At 43.3% G+C, this 24,178-nt stretch overlaps 1 protein-coding gene across 2 annotated transcripts in view; it reads left to right on the top strand.

Annotated features, from left to right (window-relative positions):
• The window catches only part of KMT5B (lysine methyltransferase 5B), a 58,346-nt gene that overhangs the window by 28,127 nt on the left and 6,041 nt on the right, over positions 1–24,178 (top strand). For both annotated transcript variants that reach the window (XM_018043198.1, XM_018043200.1), the window contains exons 3-10: positions 2,673–2,820; positions 6,171–6,239; positions 10,793–10,958; positions 11,344–11,453; positions 12,907–13,073; positions 13,351–13,370; positions 13,451–13,587; positions 18,236–18,432. In XM_018043198.1, coding sequence (XP_017898687.1) covers positions 2,673–2,820; positions 6,171–6,239; positions 10,793–10,958; positions 11,344–11,453; positions 12,907–13,073; positions 13,351–13,370; positions 13,451–13,587; positions 18,236–18,432 — 1,014 coding nt within the window. The remainder of the gene's footprint in view (positions 1–2,672; positions 2,821–6,170; positions 6,240–10,792; positions 10,959–11,343; positions 11,454–12,906; positions 13,074–13,350; positions 13,371–13,450; positions 13,588–18,235; positions 18,433–24,178) is intronic.

The following is a 24,178-nucleotide window of genomic DNA, read 5'->3' as shown; positions in this document are numbered from 1 at the left end:
GGATAGACGTATATTCATGAAATAGATTTGAGAATCCAGAGAAGACCCTCATGTTTGTAGTCAATTGATTTTTGACAGAAGTGAATGAAATTAAGTGAGAAAAGAATAGTTTTTTTAGCAGTTGGTTCTGGCCAAACTGTATACTCACATGCAAAAGAATGAAGTTAGATCGAACCTCAGATCGTATGTGCAACATTAACTCAAAATGGACCAAAGACCTAGATTAAATGCTTAAACTATAAAACCCCCAGAAGAAAACACATGGGTAAGTTTCCATGACTTTGGATTAGGCAGTGGTTTCTTGGATATGATACTAAAAGCACAGGGATCAGAAGAAAAAGGATAACGTGAATTTCGCTGAAGTTGCAGATTTTAAGGAATACCATCGAGAACGTGGAAAGACAGCTTACAGAACAGGAGAAAATGTTTTCAAATCACATATCTGGTAAAGGACTAGTATCCAGAATAAAGAACTCTTGTGGGCTTCCCTGATGGCCCAGTGGTAAAGAGTCCACCTGCCAGTGCAAGAGACACAGTTTGATCCCTGGCCTGGGAAGCTTCCACATGCATGGGGTGGGGCAGCTACGGTGGTGTGCCACAATACTGAGCCTGTGCTCGAGAGCCCAGGAACTGCAAGCGTCGAGCCCATGTGTGGCACTACCGAAGCCCGTGTGCGCCACGAGAGAAGCCATCGCTGGGAAGCCCATACCCTGCAGCTGGAGAAGAGCTCACACAGCAACAGCGACCCAGCACAGCCAAATAAATTTTAAAAAGAATTCTTACAAGTAAATAATAAAAGACAATTTAAATTGTTAAATGGGCAAGGGATCTGAATAGACAGACGTTTCTTCAAAGATATACAAATAGCCAATACCTGAAAAGATACTCAAAATCATTAGTCATCAGGGAAATTCAAATCAAAACCATAGCGGTACCCCTTCACAATCAGTAGGATGTCTGAAATCAAAAGGACAAATAGTAACGAGTGCTGGTGATGATGTGGTGAATTTAGAGTCCTCATACACTGTTTCTGGGAACGTAAAATGGTGCAGCCACTTGGAAAACGGTCTGGCAGTTTCTCAAAAGGTTCAGCATAGAGTTACCACATGACCCAGCAATTTCCACCCCTGGATATGTACCTAAGAGAGTTGGAAAACATATGTACTCACAAAAACTTTACTTGAATGTTCATGGAAACGTTATTCATCATAGCCAGAAATGGATACAGCCCCTGTGTTTCCATCAGCTGATGAATGAAAAACAAAATGTGGTCTATTCATACAGTGAAATATTCTTTGGCCTTAATAAGGAATGAAGTACTGATGCGTGGTACAGCGTGGAAGTCAGTCACAGAAGACAGCATGTCGTATGATTCCATCCATGGGAAATTTTCAGAGCTAGGCAAATCCACAGGGTAGATGAGTGGTTGCCGGAGGTTGTGTGGGAGGGAAAAATGGACAGTAACTTCTAGTAGGTATGGGGTTTCTTTTAGGGGTGATGAAAATGTTCCAGAATTGATTGCAGTGATGGTTATACAATTCTGTAAATATGTGTAAAACCATATTCTGAATTGTATACTGTAAATGGGTGACTTGTATGTGAATTAAATTTTAATAAAGCTGTTATAGAAAATGTAACAACTTTGATAGTTGTACACATACCTACATGCAAAAGTTTGACTTGAAAACAAATACTCTTTGCCAGGGACTTACATGTAAGTGTTTATTTATTTATTTACTTACTGGAAGAGTGAATGAAATGGTTAGACCTCTCGCTTTGTCTCTCATGCTTCCACCTTTTAATTTTGAGAGGCTTAAAGTTACACTGCTGGTATCCTCTGTAATTACATGTGCTGGCTCCATGAAGACTCAGTGACATGTACATCAGACCTAAGTCAGCACTGAGGAAGCTTCAGCCGTACAAGTTTAGTCTTCCTTTCCTCTCTTTACATTGTTTTTTTTTACACGGTTGAACCCATTTACTTTAGTTACCTTTTTCAGTCACTTCCCTATTTTTATCCATTCCTTCAAAATCTGTTTCAAGCAGGTTAGTTAGAAATAGGCCTCTCAGTCTCTCTCTACCTCTCTCCCCTCTTCTGCTACCTGGCTCTGTAACCATAGGCAAGTTTCTTAACCTCTGGGCCTCAATTTCCTGCATAGTGGGGATGATAATCACACATCTGGCCCAAAAGCAGGAAGCTGAAGGTGTAACACCGTGATGTTCCTTTCTGGCTCCTTTGAGATCTGCCCTTCTGGCACTTCTTGTAGAGGGCTCTTGTGCTCCTCTTGTTTCCTTCTGACCCCAGCCCCGTCTGCAGTGGCCCTTGATGCTGTCTTGCTACTGTGACGAACATCTGCCGGTCTCCTGTGTCTCAGCTCTTCCTTGGATGGGCAAGTAAGGTATCTGAGCCAGGGTATCACAGCTATCTAGACCCTGTTCTTGGGAAACTTGATAATATTATCTAACGAAAATGTTCTCAATAATTGAGTTAATGTACTGCATTTGGTTTTTCTGTTTTTGCAAAGGGTACTCAGTTTTTAATTGGTAAAATTGATTGAAGTAGCAGTTTTAATTCTTAATTACTAACTTGAATGGGCAGTGAGGCTAAAGGTTTTTAAGGTAGATTTAAGTAGTATTCAGTGCAAGTTACTTTTTCTCTTTTCTTCTCACAGGTAATGGGAATTCAGGCTTTGAAGGACAGAGTCGATATGTACCATCTTCTGGAATGTCTGCCAAGGAACTCTGTGAAAATGATGACCTAGCAACCAGTTTGGTTCTTGATCCCTATTTAGGTTTTCAAACACACAAAATGAATACTAGGTAATTTTAAGTCTTTATTCTGAGTGGAACAGATGATGTCGTTGAACTTGAGAAAATAGATGGTTAATTTTAAGTCAAAATTTAAAGTGACGTTAAAGGAAAGTTTTTGTTGCAGAAGAATTTTCCAAGTGTGAGCCAAGAAGAGGAACAAAAGCTTCCAAGAGCTGTGTGTTTTAATTCTGTGTTCTTATTTTATCTTGAGATGGTTCTATTAAAATATAAAGTTGGAGGCATATCTTTATATTCTGTTTTAGATGTTGATGAGAATTATCTTAGCTGAAAGAAATAGCTTATATGCATCCTGTACAATCTTGAAAATGTGGATGATTTTTTTTCCTACTTAAATTAGGTGGCATCAGTTTTTTTCATGATTTTATTACAAACTTTTCTTCTTTTAAATAATTGTTACTATATATAGGGAGTTTTACCATTATGTTTTATCTTTGAGACTCAGCTAGTCATTAGAAGTAAAGACGTGCTTATATTCAGTATGCAGATAAAAAATACCAATAAATCTGTAACTGCTTTATTGAATATCACATGCCACAGATATAAAATACTACATAACTCTTTACATCTGTCACCCTTAAAAATTTCTTTAATTGTCTTAAACATCATCTTGCTCCCAAAAAGACCCTTTGATAATTTCATAATTAACTGCCGCCAAGCACTGAAGTCAGACCTTTACAACTTTTTGTTGCCTCTTAATGTCCAGAGGGTTTTGAAATCTGGTGGAAAAGCAGGACAGTGGGGGTTCATTCAGAATGTGGAGCAAATTCTGGACTTTTGCTCACTCTTGGCTGCGTCATACCAGCGTGATGCTGTGTAGCTGCCATGTCAGGGACAGCCCTGGAGGGACTGGATCACCAGGCAGATGGTCACCAGTAACTAGTTGGGGACAGGTGGTTAGAGGAAAGTCATGTGTTCATTTCTTCCTCTTTAATTCTGTCCCTTGTTAACAATTAAAACCAGATAATTCATTTATAAATTATATTCTAAATTCCCAAAGAAGTAATTCCGGTTAAAACATGCCTTTGATATTTTCATGTAATTTCCTGCCATCATGTATCTTTACTTCCTAAAATGAAGTGAAATTTGGAATGGACTTGAGATTATTTAGCTGGTTCCCTGCCATCAGAGGGGCACATAGATTTCCTAAAATCAGCAGGATTGGATGCCCTAGTGCCTAACTAAAATCTGGCTTGCATTATTCTGAGTCCGTATCACTTATTTCCCAGTGAACATAAGAGGCCAGGGCTCATTCTCCTGCTAGTAGAGTCCTAGTAGTATTTAACTCACTGGTTAGCCTGGAAGAAAAAGTGATACACTCGCTGTTTGACCCAGTAGTCTAGTGGCATTCAGAATATTACCTCAAAGGCCTGTAATTACGGCCTGGAGTCATCAAGAAACAGATTATGTTTATTATGCCTTGTATCCTGAAATATGGAAGCATATAAACCACTTTTAGAAAGTTTTCCATCAGAATTACAACAAAAGTTTTAATGGCTTGGGAAAGAACTCCATGTATTCTGAAGCCCTCATGCTTTGACTGTCCCCAAGGCTGAAGAGTTACCTGTTACTGGTTTCCGTAACAGTAAATAACTCATGTTTTCTGTGAAAGTCCTGGACAACTGCTGCTTATAATCAGCTTACATATGAGTCACTTGGGAACCTTATTAAGATGCAGGTTCTGATTCAGTAGCTTTGAGGTGGGGCCTGAGAGTCTCCGTTTGTCACAAACTCCCAGTTACACTTGGGAAGCAAAGTCCCAAACCATCGAGCCTGCTGAGCCTTGTCGCCATGTGCTAAGTGGAAAGAGACCCCTTAGCAGTAGTTCTGGGACTCATCTTAAGACATGTAGTCCTAAAATGTAAAGTTTAGGATTACCACACAGATAATATTATTATAACTTTAAATCTTACTGTATCCAAGTGCCCCAGGTTCCTATTTTCCAGTGCTTCATTTGGTTCTACTCAAATAGCTCTAAAAGAGCCTCTGATGCTGTAGCTAATGCTGCTGCCCCCAGTTAGACTCCGTTGGCCCAGTGACAGGGTCACCGCTTACAGTGCGGCGAGCGGTCAGTGCCGCTGTGTCAAGCACGGCGTGCTGCCGCCGCCTTGGTAGAGGCCTTCATTCATTCTTAGTGGGACTATTTGAAAATAAAGCTGTCACTTAGTTCTTTATCTTCTGAGTGAGAATTTGCCAGAATGCCACTTACACGGTTTTCAAAGTTATGTTATAGGCAGTAAGGAAACTTCGCAGTGTTTTCTTCGAATAATCACGTATACTTCTGAAATCATTAGTTTTTTGTGGACTTCTCTTTCTTTGAGGTGCAAAGAAGTGACTGGAGGTTGTGATTGGAACTTGGATTTTAACTCTCCAGGCTATCTGTTACTTACAATAAGTGGCTTCTTTGTTCTCATGTTTATTGATCTGTGATTTGATTTTAGTTTTTCTGGTTTTATGCCCTCTTCCTCCCTTCTACTTACTTCAGTTTTACCTTCAGTGATACTGTTCAGAAACAGTAGATGTTTAATTATTTGAGATTTTCCCAAACTGGATATGTTATGAATTGGTTATATTTTAACCTTAGCATGTCCCTGTATTTACTAACAAGGCAATCCAGACTTGTGGTATGAATGCCTAGAAATAGCATAAGCAAAATAGTAATTTCAATTTATCAGGAAATGTTTTTAGTTGACTTTTGTCAGTTATAAAATTTAAATTCATCTTTTAAACTAGAAAATAGAGTTGTTAGTAATACCTCTAATGATTTTTAAAAAGCTAGTGGAGAGATGAAGGTCGTGAATCAGGAATAGGTGTTGTCAGTGATGCCCCATTGTTCAGGCCGTGTGACCAGTGATTTCACAGTATCCTGAGGAGCTGAGGGGACATCACATTGTGAAGAAACAGGAAGAGTCCTCGTAGGGCACAGACTTTCCGCCTGTGCACTCCTCACTTACCTAATTCCACTACACTAACCATCTGATTTTTTTTCATTATTTATATATTTGATATCCACTGTTTTATCATTTGTATCCACTGTTGAATGTGAACTTATAAATCACTTTAAATGTCACTTTAATATCAAGTGTTTGACTGGAAAGCATAAAGAAAGTTTTTGAACTCTTAACTTAGTATAATCAAGGATAAAATGTTTTGTGGGAAGGAAAGAATTTTAGCTTCCTGGCCTTTTTTATCATTTTGAGCCAACCTGTGGCTTCTTAAAGTTGTTAGATATCACAGCATGTTATGGATTTCTGCTACATCTATTATTGTAAGTCTGTTTAGAAATTACAGATGCAAATTATACAAATAGTTTTTTATTGTTTGTTTTTGCATTTATATAGCGCCTTTCCTCCGAGGAGCTCAAGGCATTTTTCAAAATCTGACAGTTTTTCTCACAACAACCCTGTAAGGTAGGTAGAGAGCATTACAAATAGTAATAAGATACAAACTAACTTGTTTCAGCCATTATAATGTTCTTTTATGTTAAGTAATTGGAGGTGTCAGCGTAAACAAGATTTGTAGAACATTTTGCAAACCTTTTGAAAATTTGGTCTTTAGTATTAGCTATATTTAAAAAACCACTTGTACTCCATAACAGGGTAATTTTAAGAGAAATCATTCATCCAAAGATCAGGAGGCACTCCATGGGATTAGCTGAGCACTGATTGCAGGACTCAGCCAGGTATGTTTCTGGTTGTTGTTTACTTTCAGGTCAAGAAGGAATGAAGAGCTGTCCTAGCGGAACTCCCCCTCGCCCCCCAGCATCTTGGAATGTCAGTTTGCAGTTAAACTTTCTTGAGAGGGGGAATGTGGTCACGATGTTGCCTCACGGGTTTATTTTTTATCTTAAATATTTGAGCATGTTTCTCTCTCTCCCTCCCTCCTTCCCTCGCTCCCTTTTTCTGTGCCCCTCCTCTTTCCCTCCCTCCAGTCAGCTCTTGGTTTACATTGGAAGGGCAGTAGTGCAGCTAATACCCACCTGCAGCTTTTCTTCATTGCCACAGTGGCCTCTTGGGTTTGGAAACAGAAAAACCAAATAGCAGGAAAACCTGGGAAGTCAGTCTCTGGAAAGAGTGGGGAACAGGTGTGTGGGAGTGTGAATTCATATGTTTTTCCCCTGCCCCTTTTAATAGTAAATAATTGTAAATGCCGTATTTTTAAATTTCCTATACCGGCCATGGGATCAGAGAAGTGTGGGAAGAGAAAAATAAATGTTTGGTTTATTGAAAGTTGCACATGTCATATTAAGAGGGAGGAGGGGCATGTTGATTTGGAAACGCTGAAGACCTGTCTGCCTTGCCCCGCCTGCCGCTCCATACACAGCTTGCTTCCACTCCTTAGGCTGTGCTGTCAGGGCGGCAGGCGCGGTCTCGGGCGGGGCTTGGTGCTGGTGCTCAGCTAGAAGTCAGAGCCCGTTCTCATGGTGAAGGCACACAAGAGGGCGCCCATGCTTCAGATGAGAGCAGGGCCAAGAAAAGCTTGGGTAACAGGCCCCTCCTTCCAGCAGTTGGCCCTCATTGGGCCTTATTTTTCTCATTTGTGGAGCCAGACATTATTTTTTAGATCATCTGAATTTTCTTCTACCTTTAGGAGCCATGGTGTAGAATAGCTTTATCCAGTTTATATGGGAGATTTAGCGTGACTGTATAAAGGAGAGGACAGAGCATATTTTTCTTTTCTTTCTTTTTTTATATTTTTCTATTCAATAATAGAAAATTAATTTTTTCCAAGATCCCCCATGCCTTTTGCTCTGGACCTGATAGTTGTAACAGCCTTGTTATTAAATAATTTTTATTTCCTCACAGTTTTTATTATAATGGGATTTAACTTGAACTGTCAGCCAGGTGATTTTGATGTTCTATCTGGTTATCAAAAACAGCTGTCTATTCCCCTTCCTGTCTGCACCCAGTAGCATTTTCTTCCTCCTTTTCATCACTATCATTTCATGCCTATACAGGAACGTCTCTCAGTCGTGTCCGACTCTTTGCGACCCCATGGACTGTAGCCTGCCAGGCTCCTCTGTCCATGGGATTTTCCAGGCAGTAGTACTGGAGTGGATTGCCGTTTCCTTCTCTAGCGGATCTTCCCGACCCAGGGATCGAACCCGGGTCTCCCGCATTGTAGACAGACGCTTTACCGTCTGAACCACCAATTTACAGTCAAAACTTACTGTCATATGCCTGTAGCAGCCAAATATGACAGTAAGTTTTGACTGTAAATTACATTTTAAGTAAAATGGAGATTCTTGTCCAGTGGGCAGCAAGGGATAGTTTAGGGGGTTTTGTTTGTGTTTGAGGCAGTAGAAGTCAGGAAAGCAGAAAAGAAAGTCATAGGTTGTGTGGAAGGTACAGCGTTAGTAACTCAACAGGTGGTTGCTGTGTGTGTGTTTAGCATATTGATGGTTTGGCGTCGTGTTGTTGTTCTTTAGTTGTGCCCAACTCTTTGTGACCCCATGGGCTGCAGCACTCCAGGGCTCCCTCTCCCTCACCATCTCCAGAAGTTTGCCCAAGCTCATGTCCATTGCATTGTGATGCCATCCAGCCTTCTCATCCTCTGATGCCCTCTTCTCCTCTGCCCTCAATCTTTCCCAGCATCAGGGACTTTTCCAGTGGGTCAGTTGTTCTCATCAGATGACCAAAATGCTGGAGTTTCATTCAGCTTCAGCATCAGTCCTTCCAATGAGTATTCAGGGTTTCCATCACAAGCAAAGAGTAAACAAAAGGATCAGGTGTCTTTAGATAGAAGGTTTCAGAAAGTGGAGAGCAGGAGTAGCTGGTGTCTGTTCCAGGTCTGTGACTTATTTTTTGTCATGTTCTTAAGATTTTGAGGTGAATATAGTCCTGACTCTGATGTGTGCAGCCATGCAGTTACTTTACAGGTATCACCATTGGTCAGGCCTGCATTGAACATGTAAAGATTGCTGTGGCCCCATCACTTAACATCATGTATTATTGCTCACAGGGAACTTTTACTTTTCTCTTTACTGTGCAAAATGTGAGTTTCTGTTCCCCGTCATTTGGTATTGCCTGGAGTGGTGTGCCTCAGCTAACAGCTGCTGAGTGGTCTTATCTGTCCTTCATATGCACATAATCCCATAGTGCAGGGTTGCAGCCAGAAGGGTTTAGTTTGGGTTTCTTCGTGAAACCCAGTGTTGACAAAATCACTTGTGGTGGCCGCACTTCAAGAGTAGTTTAACACTGCAACTGTGGAAGCTTGAGTACCATCACAGTTCTGCACATCTGTGCTTTAGTGACCCCTGACACCATAGTCTTGACAGTCTAGTTAAAGACATTCTGAATTGTCCAGAGGACTTCCGCTCATCTGTCTGTGAGGGCTGGTGTGCTAACTGATTGAAATGGGAAATAAAATAGGGCACTGTTTGTTCATGTGCTATCTCTAGAGCTCCTTTGGATCCTTGTATTAGGAGTCGCGAGAGCTTCCTAACCCTGAAGTCTGGGGCTCATGAGTTTCTAGAGGTGTCAGTGTGCTCACCCACCTGAAGGCCTCTGAAGATCCTGCCCAGTAAATTGTATTATACCTATTCTCTTCCTCGCATCTTCCCCCTTCCTTGTTCTATAACATTCCTTGTCCTGTTGCTCGCCGGCTGACTCCCTCAGCCCTGGTCATCTCTTTGAATCAAGCCTTAGAATTTCTGCTTAGGTCCTCTGCTTAGAATTTCTCTCCTTTGCCTTCCTCTTCCTGATTCCTTCCTGTCTCTAGTGATAGTCTGTTTTTTCTTTAGAAATCTCAATTCACCACTTTCTTCATTGTCCGTATCAGTGTCAGCCCCAAACCACGCTTTAGGTATAATCTCTACACTTGGAAGTGCCACAGCAGTGTTGTTTGTACCACATTAATGTGTATTTGCACATTGATCCTTGCTTTTCTGTTTGATGCATGGATATATCTTTCAGTCCCAGCAAAAGTGTCCGTAGAACAGTAGCCATGTCTTCTAGCTTATATTTTTCACCATAGCACCTGTATGCACAGCACCTGAAAATAATCCTTGGTGAAATATTGTGGCTTAAAATCTTACTGAATCTTAATGTAATTTACTTGAAGAGCAGTCTGTAATTCCTTTTTTTTGTTGGCTGTTGATTTTTTAAAAAGCTTTATTTTGAAAAATAAACTACATTAACATGAGAAGAAATTTTGAAGTTAAGCTCCAAGAACTTTTAATCATAGTGCACGTTTTATTGAGAACATAGCTTTAAAATGAGTAAAACTAAAATTTTACTTGGGCCATGATTGTATCGTGTGTTTGACGTGCCTGGCCATGTAGTGTTCTGAAGTCGTCATAGCTGACGTAGATGCCTTCTGAAATTTTGCCCCAGCAGTTTTTCCTTCCATCACCACCACAGCAGCACCACCTCTCAAGTTGTACCCTTGCACGCTTTTTGTTCTTGGAATGCAGTTATCACAGACTCCTTTGACGTGGCTGGTAGAACATCCATCCAAGTGTGTTTTAGGACCTGTCAGGTTGCTTAGTTTGGGTTTTTTCTAACTGTAAACGGAGGGTGTTTTTGTTTATGGCATAAGTTTGTTTACTTCATCCTTCTTCTAAAGCTCAGTGCCCTGCACTCTTCTGGCTTGCTTCTGCATGTTTTAAAAAATCCTTGTCCTTCCAACTCGATTAGATGAGCTGTGTCCTAGAATCTCTCGTTTTGTGCCTCCCGAATTAGGCGACAGTTAAAAGCCTGCATTAGCTTTCGTTTGAGTCACCTGGTCACCTCTTGGTTAATGAGATAACAGTGAAATAAAAATACTAAAGTACAGTTTGAGGAAGGGAAGTTATATTTCTTGGTGATCAGTATTACTTTAGTACTCATTATCCAGACTACTTATTGTTCTCTTGTTAGGCCTGGCTGTTGTTTTTAGGTTACTTTTTTCTCAAAATCTTTTAACTAACAGTGGCCCAGGGATGATGGAAGATAACTAAAGTCGTTGTTTTGATTTCTTTCAGATTTCGGCCTATTAAAGGAAGGCAGGAAGAACTCAAAGAAGTAATTGAACGTTTTAAGAAAGATGAGCACTTGGAGAAAGCCTTCAAATGTCTGACTTCAGGAGAATGGGCACGGCACTATTTTCTCAACAAGAACAAAATGCAGGAGAAATTATTCAAGGAACATGTGAGTTTATTGAAAGAATTAATACTGTTTATCTGTTTGGATAAGATTAAAGGAAACTAAAATGTAAATTTTAGTGAACACTGAAATTTTAAATCCAATTTTCATAAAACTAATTAATATGAAGGTCTAATAATACATTAGATAACTTATGACTATCCATAGAGAAAACTTTGTTGTCTAGAAGTGAAACTTCTGTGAACTTTTATTAGAGTAACATAGCCAAGTCACCAAGTATACAAAGATGTGAAATTTTAAAATAACAATACTTGTGACTTAATCTTAAATTTTTTCATTGGTGGTGGTGGTTTGCTTTTATAATTCTGAGAGTCTAGCAAGGTAAATAATTTAGTGTGAAGTAAGTATCAAAATTTTTTTTCCGTTTTAGGTATTTATTTATTTGCGAATGTTTGCAACTGACAGTGGATTTGAAATATTGCCTTGTAATAGATACTCTTCAGAACAAAATGGAGCCAAGATAGTTGCAACGAAAGAGTGGTAACTATTACACTAGTGTAAACCCATAAAATAATCTTGCTTAAAGTTCTGTCTCAAATTACCATTCCTGTGCTAAGAAAGCCGTGGGAAGGAATAAAACCCGAGCTTGCCCTAAAGGAGACAGTGCAGAGCCAGCGCCTCAGCCCAGTGACTTGGGGTTGGGACGGTGGTGAAGCTGGAAGTTCTGAGTTGAACCAGGTCCTACTTCTAAGCCAAGGGCTTTGTGTTTTCCTCTTGACAAATCCGGATGCCTGCTCAGGGACTGCTGAACGGTTAGGGGTGTGGGGTTAGATGACCTAGCTTCCAGAATCAGTCTTTCACAGGCCTGTAAGAAAGGCTACGTATGACGTTTTAATGGTCCAAGGAATTTCATGTGTAGAAGCTGACGAGCACATTGCCTGCTAAAAATACATGTGTGTGCCAGCTCAAACAAATGTAGTGAAGTTGACCCCAGGTAGGAGGGGTGAAAGCCATACAGGAAAGAGAGTATGTGGTTATATCTTTCTTCATTAGAAAGAAGAATGCCTATTCCCTGCCTTACCTCCCAGAAGAAACCTGTAGCTTCTCTCTTATAAGACCCCCGACATTTTTTGTAGCAAAAATGTTAGGGTCAGTTACCTGAAAATGGAACGTTAAAGAGCCTGACTCCTGGCCTCTTGAAAAAAATGTGTGTATGTACGTGAGTGAGCGTGTCTGTCTGCCGTGGGATGGTACCCAGCCTGCTGCTGGGCTCTTGTGGCTCCCTGCCTGGCAGATGGGTGTGAGGTTTGAGGTCTTGGGTTCTGGACTGCACCATCTAGGACAGTGGCCACCAGTCATGCGTGGCTATTGGACTTTTGAAATGTGGCTGGTCTTAATGAGTTGAGAAGTGCTGCAGCTGTGATAAACATGTCAGATTTTATATTGTGTTTCTCATTCGTATTTCATACTGCTGACCTGCTGAACTAGCATTTGGGTTGTACTGGGTTAAAACATGCTACTGAAAGTACTTTCACCAGTTCCACTTGCCTTTCTTCCCATAGCCCCTAGATAGGTGCGTGTCGGGCTCGCACTGCACTTGGCTGGTGCTCTCCAGAGGTTGGCACCCCAGCTCTGGGTGCTCCCGACCTCTTACTGCTGCTCATCTGTGTCCTTCTCCAGGGTCAGCAAGCTGAGTTCAGTGCAGCGGCTTTTTGAGTCCTTCCTGCCTGCAGAGCACAGGGGCTTCAGAGGTGTAGGTAGCACGATGCCTGCAGGACTTCCTGGTCTCTTGTAGGGATCAGGCAGCTGCGCAAGGCTGTGGGGCTTCCAGGGAAGAGGAGATGATATCCAGGTGCGGTCAACGTGAGTCAGTTAAAACACGCACAGCTAGGTCTTCTCAATTCCTGGTATTTATTGGACAGGCTTATTTTATTAAAAGAAGCCTTATTATTTATAATTACTAGTAATTTTTACCATCACATATTTTAAATAGGAAACGAAATGACAAAATAGAATTACTGGTGGGTTGTATTGCCGAACTTTCAGAAATTGAGGAGAACATGCTGCTTAGACATGGAGAAAACGACTTCAGTGTCATGTATTCCACAAGGAAAAACTGTGCTCAGCTCTGGCTTGGTCCTGCTGCGTTTATAAACCATGGTAAGCTCTATTTCCGAGGTGTTAGCTCTAGTGTTGGGTAGCACTGCGATAACTGAGAGTAACCTTATCTGTCTTCCTTTAAAGGAGGGTTGGAAATGGAAATTCTTTTTGCACAAACTTATGAAAATAAGTCTTCCTGTAGTTTAACTCGAGATCAAAAACTTCTATCAAAAAAGTTGGGAAAATTATGTGGAAAGCTTATTTCAGATTTCTATAATTGTTCGTGTTTCAGATCTTATCTACAGTTAATTGACTTTATCTTTTGGACATTTTTCAGATTGCAGACCTAACTGTAAGGTAAGCATAAAAAATACTTTATCTCAAGTATTTTGTCTTTGCTCAGGTATGCGTTTCTTAATGAGTTCATTTTATTTCAGTTTGTGTCAACTGGTCGAGATACAGCATGTGTGAAGGCCCTAAGAGATATTGAACCTGGAGAAGAAATTTCTTGTTATTATGGAGATGGGTTTTTTGGAGAAAACAATGAATTCTGCGAGTGTTACACTTGCGAAAGGTAAAGTATCGATTAGCGCCTGATGGCTGTGAGAATGAGTGCGCGCCGTCCTCATCATTTGGAGGCAGAGATAGTCTTCTGTGTCCTGTAGCGTCACACCCAGGACAGCAGACAGGAGCGAGACCAGAGAGGACAGAACTATTTAGGGGCACCAGTGCCTGGCCTTCTAAAATGTTAAAATCGTTCCCAGCTGTTACCCTTATGAGTAAGTCAGAATGCAAATATGCTTCAGCAGAGAGTGGGAGACACACATACAGTTCCAGGGTGGGGTTGCTCCAAAATGGCAGGTGAGATTCACCACTGATCACCATTTAAAAACCCCAAGCTGTGTCTTCTGGAAGTGCTGTGTTTTGATATATGTGCTCTTCACGATTTCTGAGTCGTACTGCTTGATGAGGACCTTCCTTTTGTGACACATCGAGACGGGTCCTTGTGGAAACCCCCTAGATCTGACTGAGCAGGACTCCTTGTCCACACTGCTCATCTCCTGGTGGCAGCGTGTGTGTAGAGCTCACAGAGGCAGCTTCACAGGCTTGTCTGAGTTGGCATAGCCACACGGGGAGCACTTCTGGATTTGGTTTTTGTTATTGTTTTAGTTTCTTAATTGAAATATAGTTGATTCTCAGTATCATGTTAGTTGCAGCTGTACAGCACAGTGATTCAGTTATACGTGTGTGTATATATATATACACACATTCTTCTTCAGGTGAGCACACGTAGATTTATTGAACCCAGTTTACGTGCTGTGTGAGGTACCGGGTGCTTTAGTCTCCTGGACTCAGTTCTCGGCTGTCCTGGGAGAGGATGGAAGAGTGGGACACTGCAGGTGCAGAGACCCAGCTCAGCCTGACTCAGAGCCTGCACTCTCGCCGCTTCTTGTTTTTCGCACACGGGAGCAGATGGGGGTAGTGCTGTTTCTCTCACTGTGAACACCCAGCTGCCAGCCTCCCGGCCTTTGGAGACATGCTGATTCCCCAGAGCTCGGCTTCCTCTCCTTTCTGGGCAGCCAGAGGTCCCTTGTGTCGTGAGAGCAGAGGCATGGAGCCATGGCACAGCCCCTGCAGCTTCTCTCCCAGCTCCTGGGCCCTCGACTTGAAAGGATGGCAGGAAAGGAGGGGTTGGGAGTGTGGGGAGATACAATTTATCTTTTTATAAATTAAAAAAAATGGTTCAGACATTGGTTAAATCTTAGACCAGTCCACAAAAAGACCCTTTAACCCACAAAGTCGTTTAAGTATAGTCGAGCAAAGCTTTAAACCACTGTGCAGAGACAGCATGGCATAGCCCGACCTGAGGCCTGACATCAGCGCCCTATGTTGGGATCCTGGGACTCTACAGTTTACTAGCTGTGTGGTCTTGGGCAGCTTAGCTGCTTTTGTGCCTTAATTACACCATCTGTGAAATGGAGATAACACTAGGGTATCATAGGACTGCTGTGAGGATTAAATTTATCTCACAATAAGTATATAAAACACACACTGATGTTAGGTATAAAGGTATTTTGTGGTTTCTGGTCATTTTCCTATTAGAATGTAAGTTCCATGAAGGCAAAGATTTTTATCTTTTTCATTTATTGCTATGTTGCTAGCATCCAAAACAGTACCTGACACGTAGTAATAACTATGTGCTTGATAACTGTTTGGTGAATGAATGAATGGAGTAAATGATACGCTGAATATGTTTAGGAGTCTTCCTACAAAATGTAACTGCATACACAGGAGTCCACACCAGCCGCAAGGCAGCTCTTTCACTGGCTCAGGACCGCAGGTGCCGCCATGTTCCTTGGGCAGCTGAGCTCTCCCTGAGACTGTTTCTCACAGGCCAGGTGGGCTAATCCTGCTTACTCGATGGGGTTAGTGCAAGGAATAAATAGAAATGTGCAAATCACTTTTAAATGGAAAGGCCTCATATGGAGCAGTAGGCACAGCTTTTATCAGACTATTGGAGAGTTTGATTTAAAGGTTGTCTGAGAATATTCTTGAAATCCTCAGGAGCAGATTGTTTCTGCCTTTCCAGAAATTAGGCAAGAAAATGAGACCAGTCAAAGGAACTCGTTCAGTTATTATCGTCTAGTTACTGAATGGTTCTCGTGTTAAACCTTGTCCAGGCAGGGTAAACGAGGCCAGCCCACCAGCTCTGAGAGCAGTACTGTGAAGGGACACGTGGTGTGCTGGCTGCTGAAGGGTGAACACGGGAGAGTGCAGTGTTGACAAGGCCCTGACATCACGGATGCAGTGTCCAAACGATACCTGGGGTGCATGCTTCTGGGCAGTGACCATCCTGACACAGTAGTAATGCTTTTCATAAGTAGATGCTGCAAATGTAACTCTCGAGAATTTGAAGAATAAAATCTAGTGAGGGATTGAAGAATATGAAGGACCAAAGTATTTTAAAGTGTGTGAAAGTATGTCTGATGATCACATTTTGCAGTATACTAGGGGCAGTTTGCTTTAATAGGTAGTAAAAATTACTGTGAAATAATTGTGTTCAAAACCTGATGATACTGGCTCAGATAGGAACAAATAGATAAGAGGACATGAACAGAGTCCTGAAGCAGAGCTCAGTGTGCATGAGGTCTTAATACCATGTGTAGGGAAATGATGATTTCTTTGATAAAAGGTGGTGGTATAATACATCATGGGTCTGAAAGAAAACCAAGCTCACCTCCCATCTCATACCATATACAAGATAAATTCCAAATAGATTAAAATTTTAAATTTAAAAACTAGGTAAAATGATTAGAAAAATTTTAGACTTATATGTCTAAACTTGGTAGTGGAATTTTCTGGAAGAAGTTAGTATAAGAAATGGTGAGTATGAACATTGAATGGTCAAAAGCAAAAGTTAGATAAATGATAAACTTGAAGGGAGGAAAAAGCACACATATGGCCACGTTAATAACCCAAGGACAGAAAGCTCCTAGAGCTCATAAAGAAAAGATAGGCTCCACTGGAGGAAAGAGGGGTATAGAGGATGCCACACAGAGAATGGTAGCTATAAACGAGATAAGTGAAACAATAGCTAGGTATTCATTTTCACCATCAAATTGGTAACATTGAGAAGTATACTCTGTGCTGCGGGTGAGGATATGGAGAGACCAGCCCTCACACAATGTCAGTAGGGCTGTAAAGTGCTTTAACCTTTTGGGAACTTATTCTGGCAGTATTTGTTCAAAATAATAGCACCCTTTTATCTGGCAGTCAATTCCATGTGGAAGAATCTGTCCTGTGGAAGAAGCAGCACTAGTTAGCATGGGTTTGGTTTCAAGAGCAGTGTAGCGGCAGTGTCCTGGTGGCAGGCAGACACCAGAGCACCTGCAGGTTCCAGTCATCACCGTCCAGTGCCTGAACAGATGATGGTATGTTTAGTCTGTAAAAGGTACAGCTTTCAAAACATGCTGAGTTCAGAAGTGCTGGTGCACAATACAGCGATAAGAGAGGTGGGGTGGGAGGCAAGGAGGAAAGCTGCTTGCTGAGGGGAATGTTACCTATTTGGGGTTTCTTTTTGCTTAAGGAGAAACAGCAGTGGGTCTAGGTGTGTAGCTCGCGGCAGAGCAGCAGATGAGGTGCTGGCAGGTGGTTAACACAGGTGCCGGGGCTCTGCGCATGGAGATGGCTGGGAAGCTCAGGGAACTTCCGCTTTGGGGAGGCAGAGCCATGGATGGTCTCACCGGTTGCAGCAAGCACATATCACTGTCATAAGTTAAAAAGAAGAAATCAGGGAAGTAGAGAAGCAGATGAATGGTCATTTTACTTTAAAAAATTAATTTCCAGATAATTCCACCCATGATCATTTGTTTTGTTAGTAAGTATGGCCCATCTTGGGCTTCCCTTCAGCTCAGTAGTAAAGAATCCACCTGCCTATGCAGGAGATGGTAGGTTTGATCCCTGGGCCAGGCAGATCCCCTGGAGAAGGAAATGGCAGCCCACTCCAGTATTCGTGCCTGAGGAATCTCATGGACAGAGGAGCCTGGAGGGCTACAGTCCATGGGGTCACAAAAGTGTCGGACATGGCTTAGCGACTAAACAATAGGAATAATCAAAGCAGGTTACAAATCATTCTTAGCTAGTGATAAAAACAGGTCTTTTAATGTCTCTTATTTAGTAACATTTTGTTAACTTAATGATGTTCATCCAGTAACTTTATAAAGGAGGAATTTTACAGTTTTCATTACTCCAGAAATGAGATTTTCACTAAGATAGCCTAGCCTTCCTAATATAAAATTTCCATCAGAATTTATTTGTATCTAACATTATCTTCTAAGCAATGACTTAGTTTATGGAAATTCTTTAGTTTCCCTTTTAATTCCTTCATTCTCAATATTCAGTAATGGAGTGTTAAATTATGCAGAACAAAGCTAGGATATAATTAACAGGTGGGTTATTTTTACCTACACTTGAAATTCTGCAGGGTCCAATACCTTCTCAAGTGATTGACAGTAGTCATAACAAAGTGTGTTAAGTCTGGGGCTTTGGGGCATTAATTTTATCTCCATATTTATTTTGAGAGTCCTAGACTTGGCAGCTTGCAGTGATTAAGCCTCATCAGTTCATCTCACCTGCTGACCTGGTGTGGACAGGTGCTCTCAGCAACCAGGCTGACGGCAGTGAGTATGCTGTGTGTGTAACCTGTGCTGTTTCTTTTTCAGACGGGGAACTGGTGCTTTTAAATCCAGAGTGGGACTGCCTGCGCCTGCTCCTGTTATCAATAGCAAATACGGACTCAGAGAAACAGATAAACGTTTAAATAGGCTTAAAAAGTTAGGTGACAGCAGCAAAAATTCAGACAGTCAATCTGTCAGCTCAAACACTGATGCAGATACCACTCAGGAAAAAAACAATACAAGTAAGTAAGGGAGGTTTCATAAGCGTATCTTTTTTTATTTTTTATTTTTTTAAGTATTTTCACAGAGTTTGCTTTCTAAAGCGTGCTTTAGTAGTTTTGATCTTTTGAACATTGAGAGCAACCCTGGGATTCATGCACTTCACCAGCACTGCAAGGTTCTAGAAGTGATTCAAGCACAAAGCAGTCTGTATCCTGCCTCCAGATTTTAGATGGTACTAAATTGTCTGCTTTCTGTGAATACTTGGTAACAGGACATTAAATTTCTTCGTCATGTGTTCCAGGGTCATCATATGTTTGACAGAAAGCTTTCCCGGTGTGAGTTTCTCTGTAGCGGTGGTGTTAGGTCTGCAAGAAGACAGAGAGAGGACGGGGCCGCGGCCCGCGGGCACTTGCGTGTCCCGCGCTGGCCAGTCTGTTAGCGGGGGTGATGGACTTGGGGTTCGTAGCTTCTGGCCTCAAGGCTTCCACCTTTTTACTGCCTGCTTGCCGTTTTCAGAATGAGCTGACCCAGTTCGCCAAGCCACCAGTCCCCAGACTCAGAGTTGTGGTAGAGTGGCAGTTTGAATGTCACTGTACTGTGACGAGTTGTAGCCACTGCCAAAAGTGGGAAGAGAGATGGAAAGGAGAAAGGGACAAGCTTTAAGATCCCAGTGGCTTGTGGGGGCAAGACCTAATGGAAACTGGAAAAAGAGAATGAAGAATAAAGAGAAAAGAAAGAAGAAATCCCAAATGAGCATAAGAAAATACGCCATGTTTGTGGAGCTTTGACATCCTGGAAGCATTCTGATCGCTGCTGGTCTTCATCTGGGTGACACCAGTTTGCTCTAGTGGCCGCTAAAGCAGTAGGCTCTTCACTTTTTCTTGTCTCTGATAGGAATAAAATTTAAAAGTTTTAACTTGATAGTCCCCAGATATGCCTATTTTAGCACTATAAATGTCTGTACATACTTCTGAGTAGTAAGTACCCTCTGAGGTCTGACTATTTTAGACTCTTCCTGTCTTCTGATGTTTTCAGCCCACCTCTGGGTGCTCTCCACTACAGAAAGTCCCAGAGAGAAGGGACGGTGTCTCCCATGATGGAGAGTGTCACTGCCATGTGTTTCCGAATCAGCCTGCTGCTGGAGTTGGAAGCCAGGGCTGACCTCTAGTGTGGAAGGCAGTGCTGTTCCTCTTCAGGCTTTATGTCCAAAGTGAACCAAAAAGAGCAGTTAGTTTGTCATTCACTGTTGACTGTTGGTTTTAATAATAAATGCAGCATAATCAACATTTTGTTTCCTGAGTCTGGTTCCTTGGTGAAACTGGAGACTTCTGAAGCCCCTTTTAATAAGTGTCTGCATGATAACACTTAGGAGCGAGCCGCCATCCGCAAGTAGGGATGGCCCCGACACTGTCCACATGGCTCTGTGACATTGGTGGGGGTGTTTTGTGTTCTGATGCATTAACTCTATTACTGATATAGGGATACTGAACTCAGTACACCACTTAGTTTAAAAGATCAAAATGGAAAGAAAATTTTGGAAGGTGCTGAGTGTTATATTATGTGACCATCTCAGGAATATTTGTTAACAAACCAAATAAGTGTTCAAAGTCTGCTCTTGTTAAAGAAATAGAAAAGTGCGTGAGGCTCAGGCCCTTCTGTCAGGAACTTTAGGCCTTAGCTCCAGACCCGGACCAGTACACAGTAACCCTGAGGAGCTCCACTTCCTAAAGGCTGGAGGGGGCAGGTAATCCTTTGAGCAGTAGTCTGAGCATTACAGACTAGAACTAGCCCTTTACTGTGACTGCTCATATTAGGGTGCTTCCTTTATTCAGATTACCTTTCTACAGAATGGCTGTCTTGAGTAATTCAAGGATTGGCGTAAGTAACTGTGAGGGCCATGAGACAGTTACTGGACGTGGCCAGGGGCTCTGAAGGAGCTCAAGGCTCCCTCCAGCCGTCTCTGAGAACCTTGTTCACTAAGTATATTTGTAGCAGTATTTCTGAGGCTCTTCCAAGTGTTCTTTTCAGCTGTATTTCTTTTGGTGTTTGTGTCCTGACCATGCTCCTCTACCTGTTGAAAGGAGGACCTTTTGAGTCTGCAGCTGGTGCAGGGCCAGAGCTGCCCAGCCTTCCTCCTGGGCGGCATGGGCGAACCTCAAGTGTACAGGTCGGAGGCGCCTGTCTCATCCCGCGGTTTGCTTAGAATCCAGCAGCTCACAGCTAGAGAGGAGCTGCTTTCTTTGAACATGTTCTTCTTACAGAGACATTTCTGCCTCGTTGGAAGAAAAAATTACTTCTTCCATGCAGCTCCTGTTTTGGAATCTTCTCAAGAACCACAACTTGACTTTGCTTTAGCATCCAGAGAGGAGGCAAGAGATCCATTTTCATAGAATCAGTCCAGAGACCTGAACTATACGCTGTTAATAGAAGATCCAGGGTTTTTTGGCTCTTGTGGCTCAGTGGCTAGGCCACTCCCCACAGTGCTGCCTCAGGATGTGAGTGCAAGTCCCGGAGGACTCCCCCCAGCGGAACCATCTCATCCAGCTTGACTGAGGAGCACCCATCCTGGAGATGGGCTGGGCCGCCACTTGTCACTCTCTCCCGCCACAGACATCTCTAGTGAGTCTGGATGAAGCGGCCTACAGGCTGCTTCCTAATCTTTTCCAATACCCTGTTCCAGGCAGACATGCCCATGGTGGCCCCATGAGGTGGAGCCTGCTTGTGGTGCCTGATAAATTCCTTGAACTGAAGTCCTTAGACCCCGTGTTGTGAACATCTCAAGCTGCGTGGCCTCCTGTTCCCTTGGTCCCACCATGTGTGTTTGAGGCTCTTCCAGCGCAGAGCATAGATGCAGCCAAACCTTTGGGGTGCTCTGGCGTTGTTTCACTGTGCTTGTTTCTGGCTGTCATTCTTGAGCCCCATGCAGAGCTGCCTGATGATTTTGAGGACACCCTGAGGTCACCACGGTAGCCATACCGTGGGTCCTTTACTAGGAGCTGGCACTGGCCCCATGATAGCTCTGTGGTGTGCCTTAGAGGCCATGTGATAGTGTGGTCAACGTCGACCCACAAGCCTCAGTTCAAACCCCATCTCTGCCGCATACCAGATGGACACTCTTGACTGGCACGTGAGTCCACGTGAACCTGGTTTTCACTTAGGGTAATAGCTTTTACTTCAAAGAATGCTTATTAGGATTCAGGTCATACTAATTTGGCCATCCTGCACTGTACCTAGTGTATACTAATGGCTAAGGGTGTGTGTCTCCACCTCAAATCACTGTCTAGGTTAATGCGGTTGGGATTTGTCCCCGACAAGGGAAGGGTACCACACGGTGTGTTAGTGCTGAAGCCAGGGGAGCCACCGCCCTGCCCGCCTCTGCTGTGTCAGGATCTTCAGTCTCTTGATAGACTTTTCTTAGCGCCTCTCCTTCAGCCTGCTGTTGCTGGCACTCTCTGTGCCAGAGAGGGTAGCAGCGCCTCTCTGGGACGGTGAAGAGCCCTGGACACTGAGTCCCGTTGTTCACAGTTGTCTTACCAGCTGTGCTATTTCTGTCCTTTGACTTGAGCACACCTTTGAGCTGGGCTTTTGATAAGATAATACTTATCAAACAAAATGAGAATACACCGATATATGACATAAATAGGTAAGTGAACTCCACTGCAATAAGATGGAGCATCGCCTACGTCTCTTGTGCTCTTTAGAACACAAACATACTAAAGGGCTCTGTCAGTGGTTCACTGCAGTCAGCTAACAGCCTCCTGGAAGGCGGGCTGCAAGGGGGAGAGCCCAGATTGAGGATCACCACACAGTGAGATTCATCCAGGGCTTAAAAGGAAGTGCCGAGTGTGGAGAACCTCAGGTGCCATGAGGAATCGTAGGAGGGGTAACCTGTCAAGAAAGTCATGAAAGGCTTCCTGAGAGAGGTGTTTGCTGAGCTGAGTCTTGAAAGGGGGTGAGAAGTTGGCCAGATGGACTGTACTCAGAGCAGATGGAACGTCCCAGATGAGGACGTGCAGACCAATGTAGGATTTGAGTCTAGTCATCAAAGCTGGAATAGAAGGGATGTGACCAGAATTGAGACTTTTGGACTTTATTCTTAGGTCTTAGGTTACGGGAAGGTTTCAAGCCCAGAGGTGACCAGAAGTCCTAGGAGAATCACCCTGGGCTGTGTGGTGGGGAGTGGAATACTGGGGAAGCAGTAGGGGCAGGGACAGGCGGGAGCTGGCGCCAGAGTCACGGCAGGAGACGGTGGCATTGGGATTGGAGGGGGAGGTGGGTCCGGCGACGGTGCAGGAGTGCACTCTTGGAGACGGGGCGGCTGGCATCAGGGGTAACCTCGTTGCTGCCCAGGCAGCTGGCTGCCTGGTGCTGGCAGTAAACCAGATGGAGAGCAGGAGGAGGAGCGTGAGGCTTGGTGGCAAGCTCCCTTTGGGCATGTTGGCTTGCGAGGGGCTTGGGAGACCACCTTAGAGGGAGATCAAGGTCCAGGGGCCATCTGGTGACGTGAATCTGTAATTAAGGATGGATTTGGGCTAGAGAACGCCGTATGGGAACTGCCAGGATGTCAATGTGGACAGCCCGGACAGAGGGGCCGCTTATCCCTGGGAGACTTGAGTTTTGAAGGGGCCTAGGACACAGAGGCCTGCAGAGTGCAGGCCACAGGGCAGATGGAGGAAGACTGCCAGGGACAGAGAGACAGCCAGGGGATGGCTCTCATGAACAGCCAAGGAGAGGAGCCGCTCAGAAAGAAGAGTGGCTAGCAGTGTCTCCTTCTGCAGAGAAACAGCAAAGGCCCCCGCTGAAAAGTCTTCATGGGTTTTCATGGCAAGGAGGCTGTGAGAGAGAGGGCGATAAATGGATCCAAACTCCAGGGGGATTATTGTCAAGGATGTAAGAAGTACGCAACCATTGCAGAGGGGTGACTGCAGATCTGAAACAAGAACCATGAAGCTTGATCACAGAATGGTCCTCAAAGAGCCATGGAGAGAGGCCACCCAGCAACCACATTGAGAAGGATGAACACCAGAACACTGGTGTGTTTCCATCAATAAACACACCTCCACTCACCTTGTAGGAAGCCTTGTAAGCGTAAAGAAAGCCTTTAGCAAAAGGATTCCCTGGATATCCTTATACTTTAAAATAATTTCTGGCAAGTTCTGGGTATTTCCAGTTCATGATACAATGGTTCTCTAGTTGAGTGGCACCAAACTTGACTGCTACTACTATTCCAAGAATAAGTGCCTCGCTGGTGGCAGCCTGCAGGGAGAAGTGTGCTCTTAGTTCAGTCAGGGGATATTGTTCCTGGGGTTCTGCTGGTTTGTAGATCCCAAAGCCACTTATGAACCAGTTCCTTAGTACAGAGACTTCTGTTCTTGGTGGTCTGATACTTTTGGAATTCTGTTAGGCATTCTTGCTCCTCTCTCAATAAAAATGACCTAATGGTAACCTAACTTGCTCAGCCATGCAGAAGGAACAGCAGTTGCCCTGGGCGACCCCCAGCATGGAATGAATGATGGTCTTGTTGGGAAATGTACTGGGCTTACCCATAGTAAACTGGTTTTCATTCTCTGTTTTCTCCTAAGAGGTGGTGAGTTATTTGGTCACCTCAACATCCCTAGTGAGCGGTTTAAAGAGGTATCTTGATGGGAAGAGGCCTTCAGGTGGGGGATGGGAAGCAGACGAAGTCATGGAGAAAAGAGCTCCTGTAAAACACTATAACAGATCCAGTGTGTAAGTAGAAAAACGGAAGGCGGAAGTCAGCGGCAA

This window comes from Capra hircus, chromosome 29, assembly GCF_001704415.2.
Source record: "Capra hircus breed San Clemente chromosome 29, ASM170441v1, whole genome shotgun sequence".
NCBI classification, from domain to species: domain Eukaryota; kingdom Metazoa; phylum Chordata; class Mammalia; order Artiodactyla; family Bovidae; genus Capra; species Capra hircus.
The sequence above is the reverse complement of the archived record's forward strand: the minus strand, read 5'-3'. Positions and strand labels throughout refer to the sequence as shown.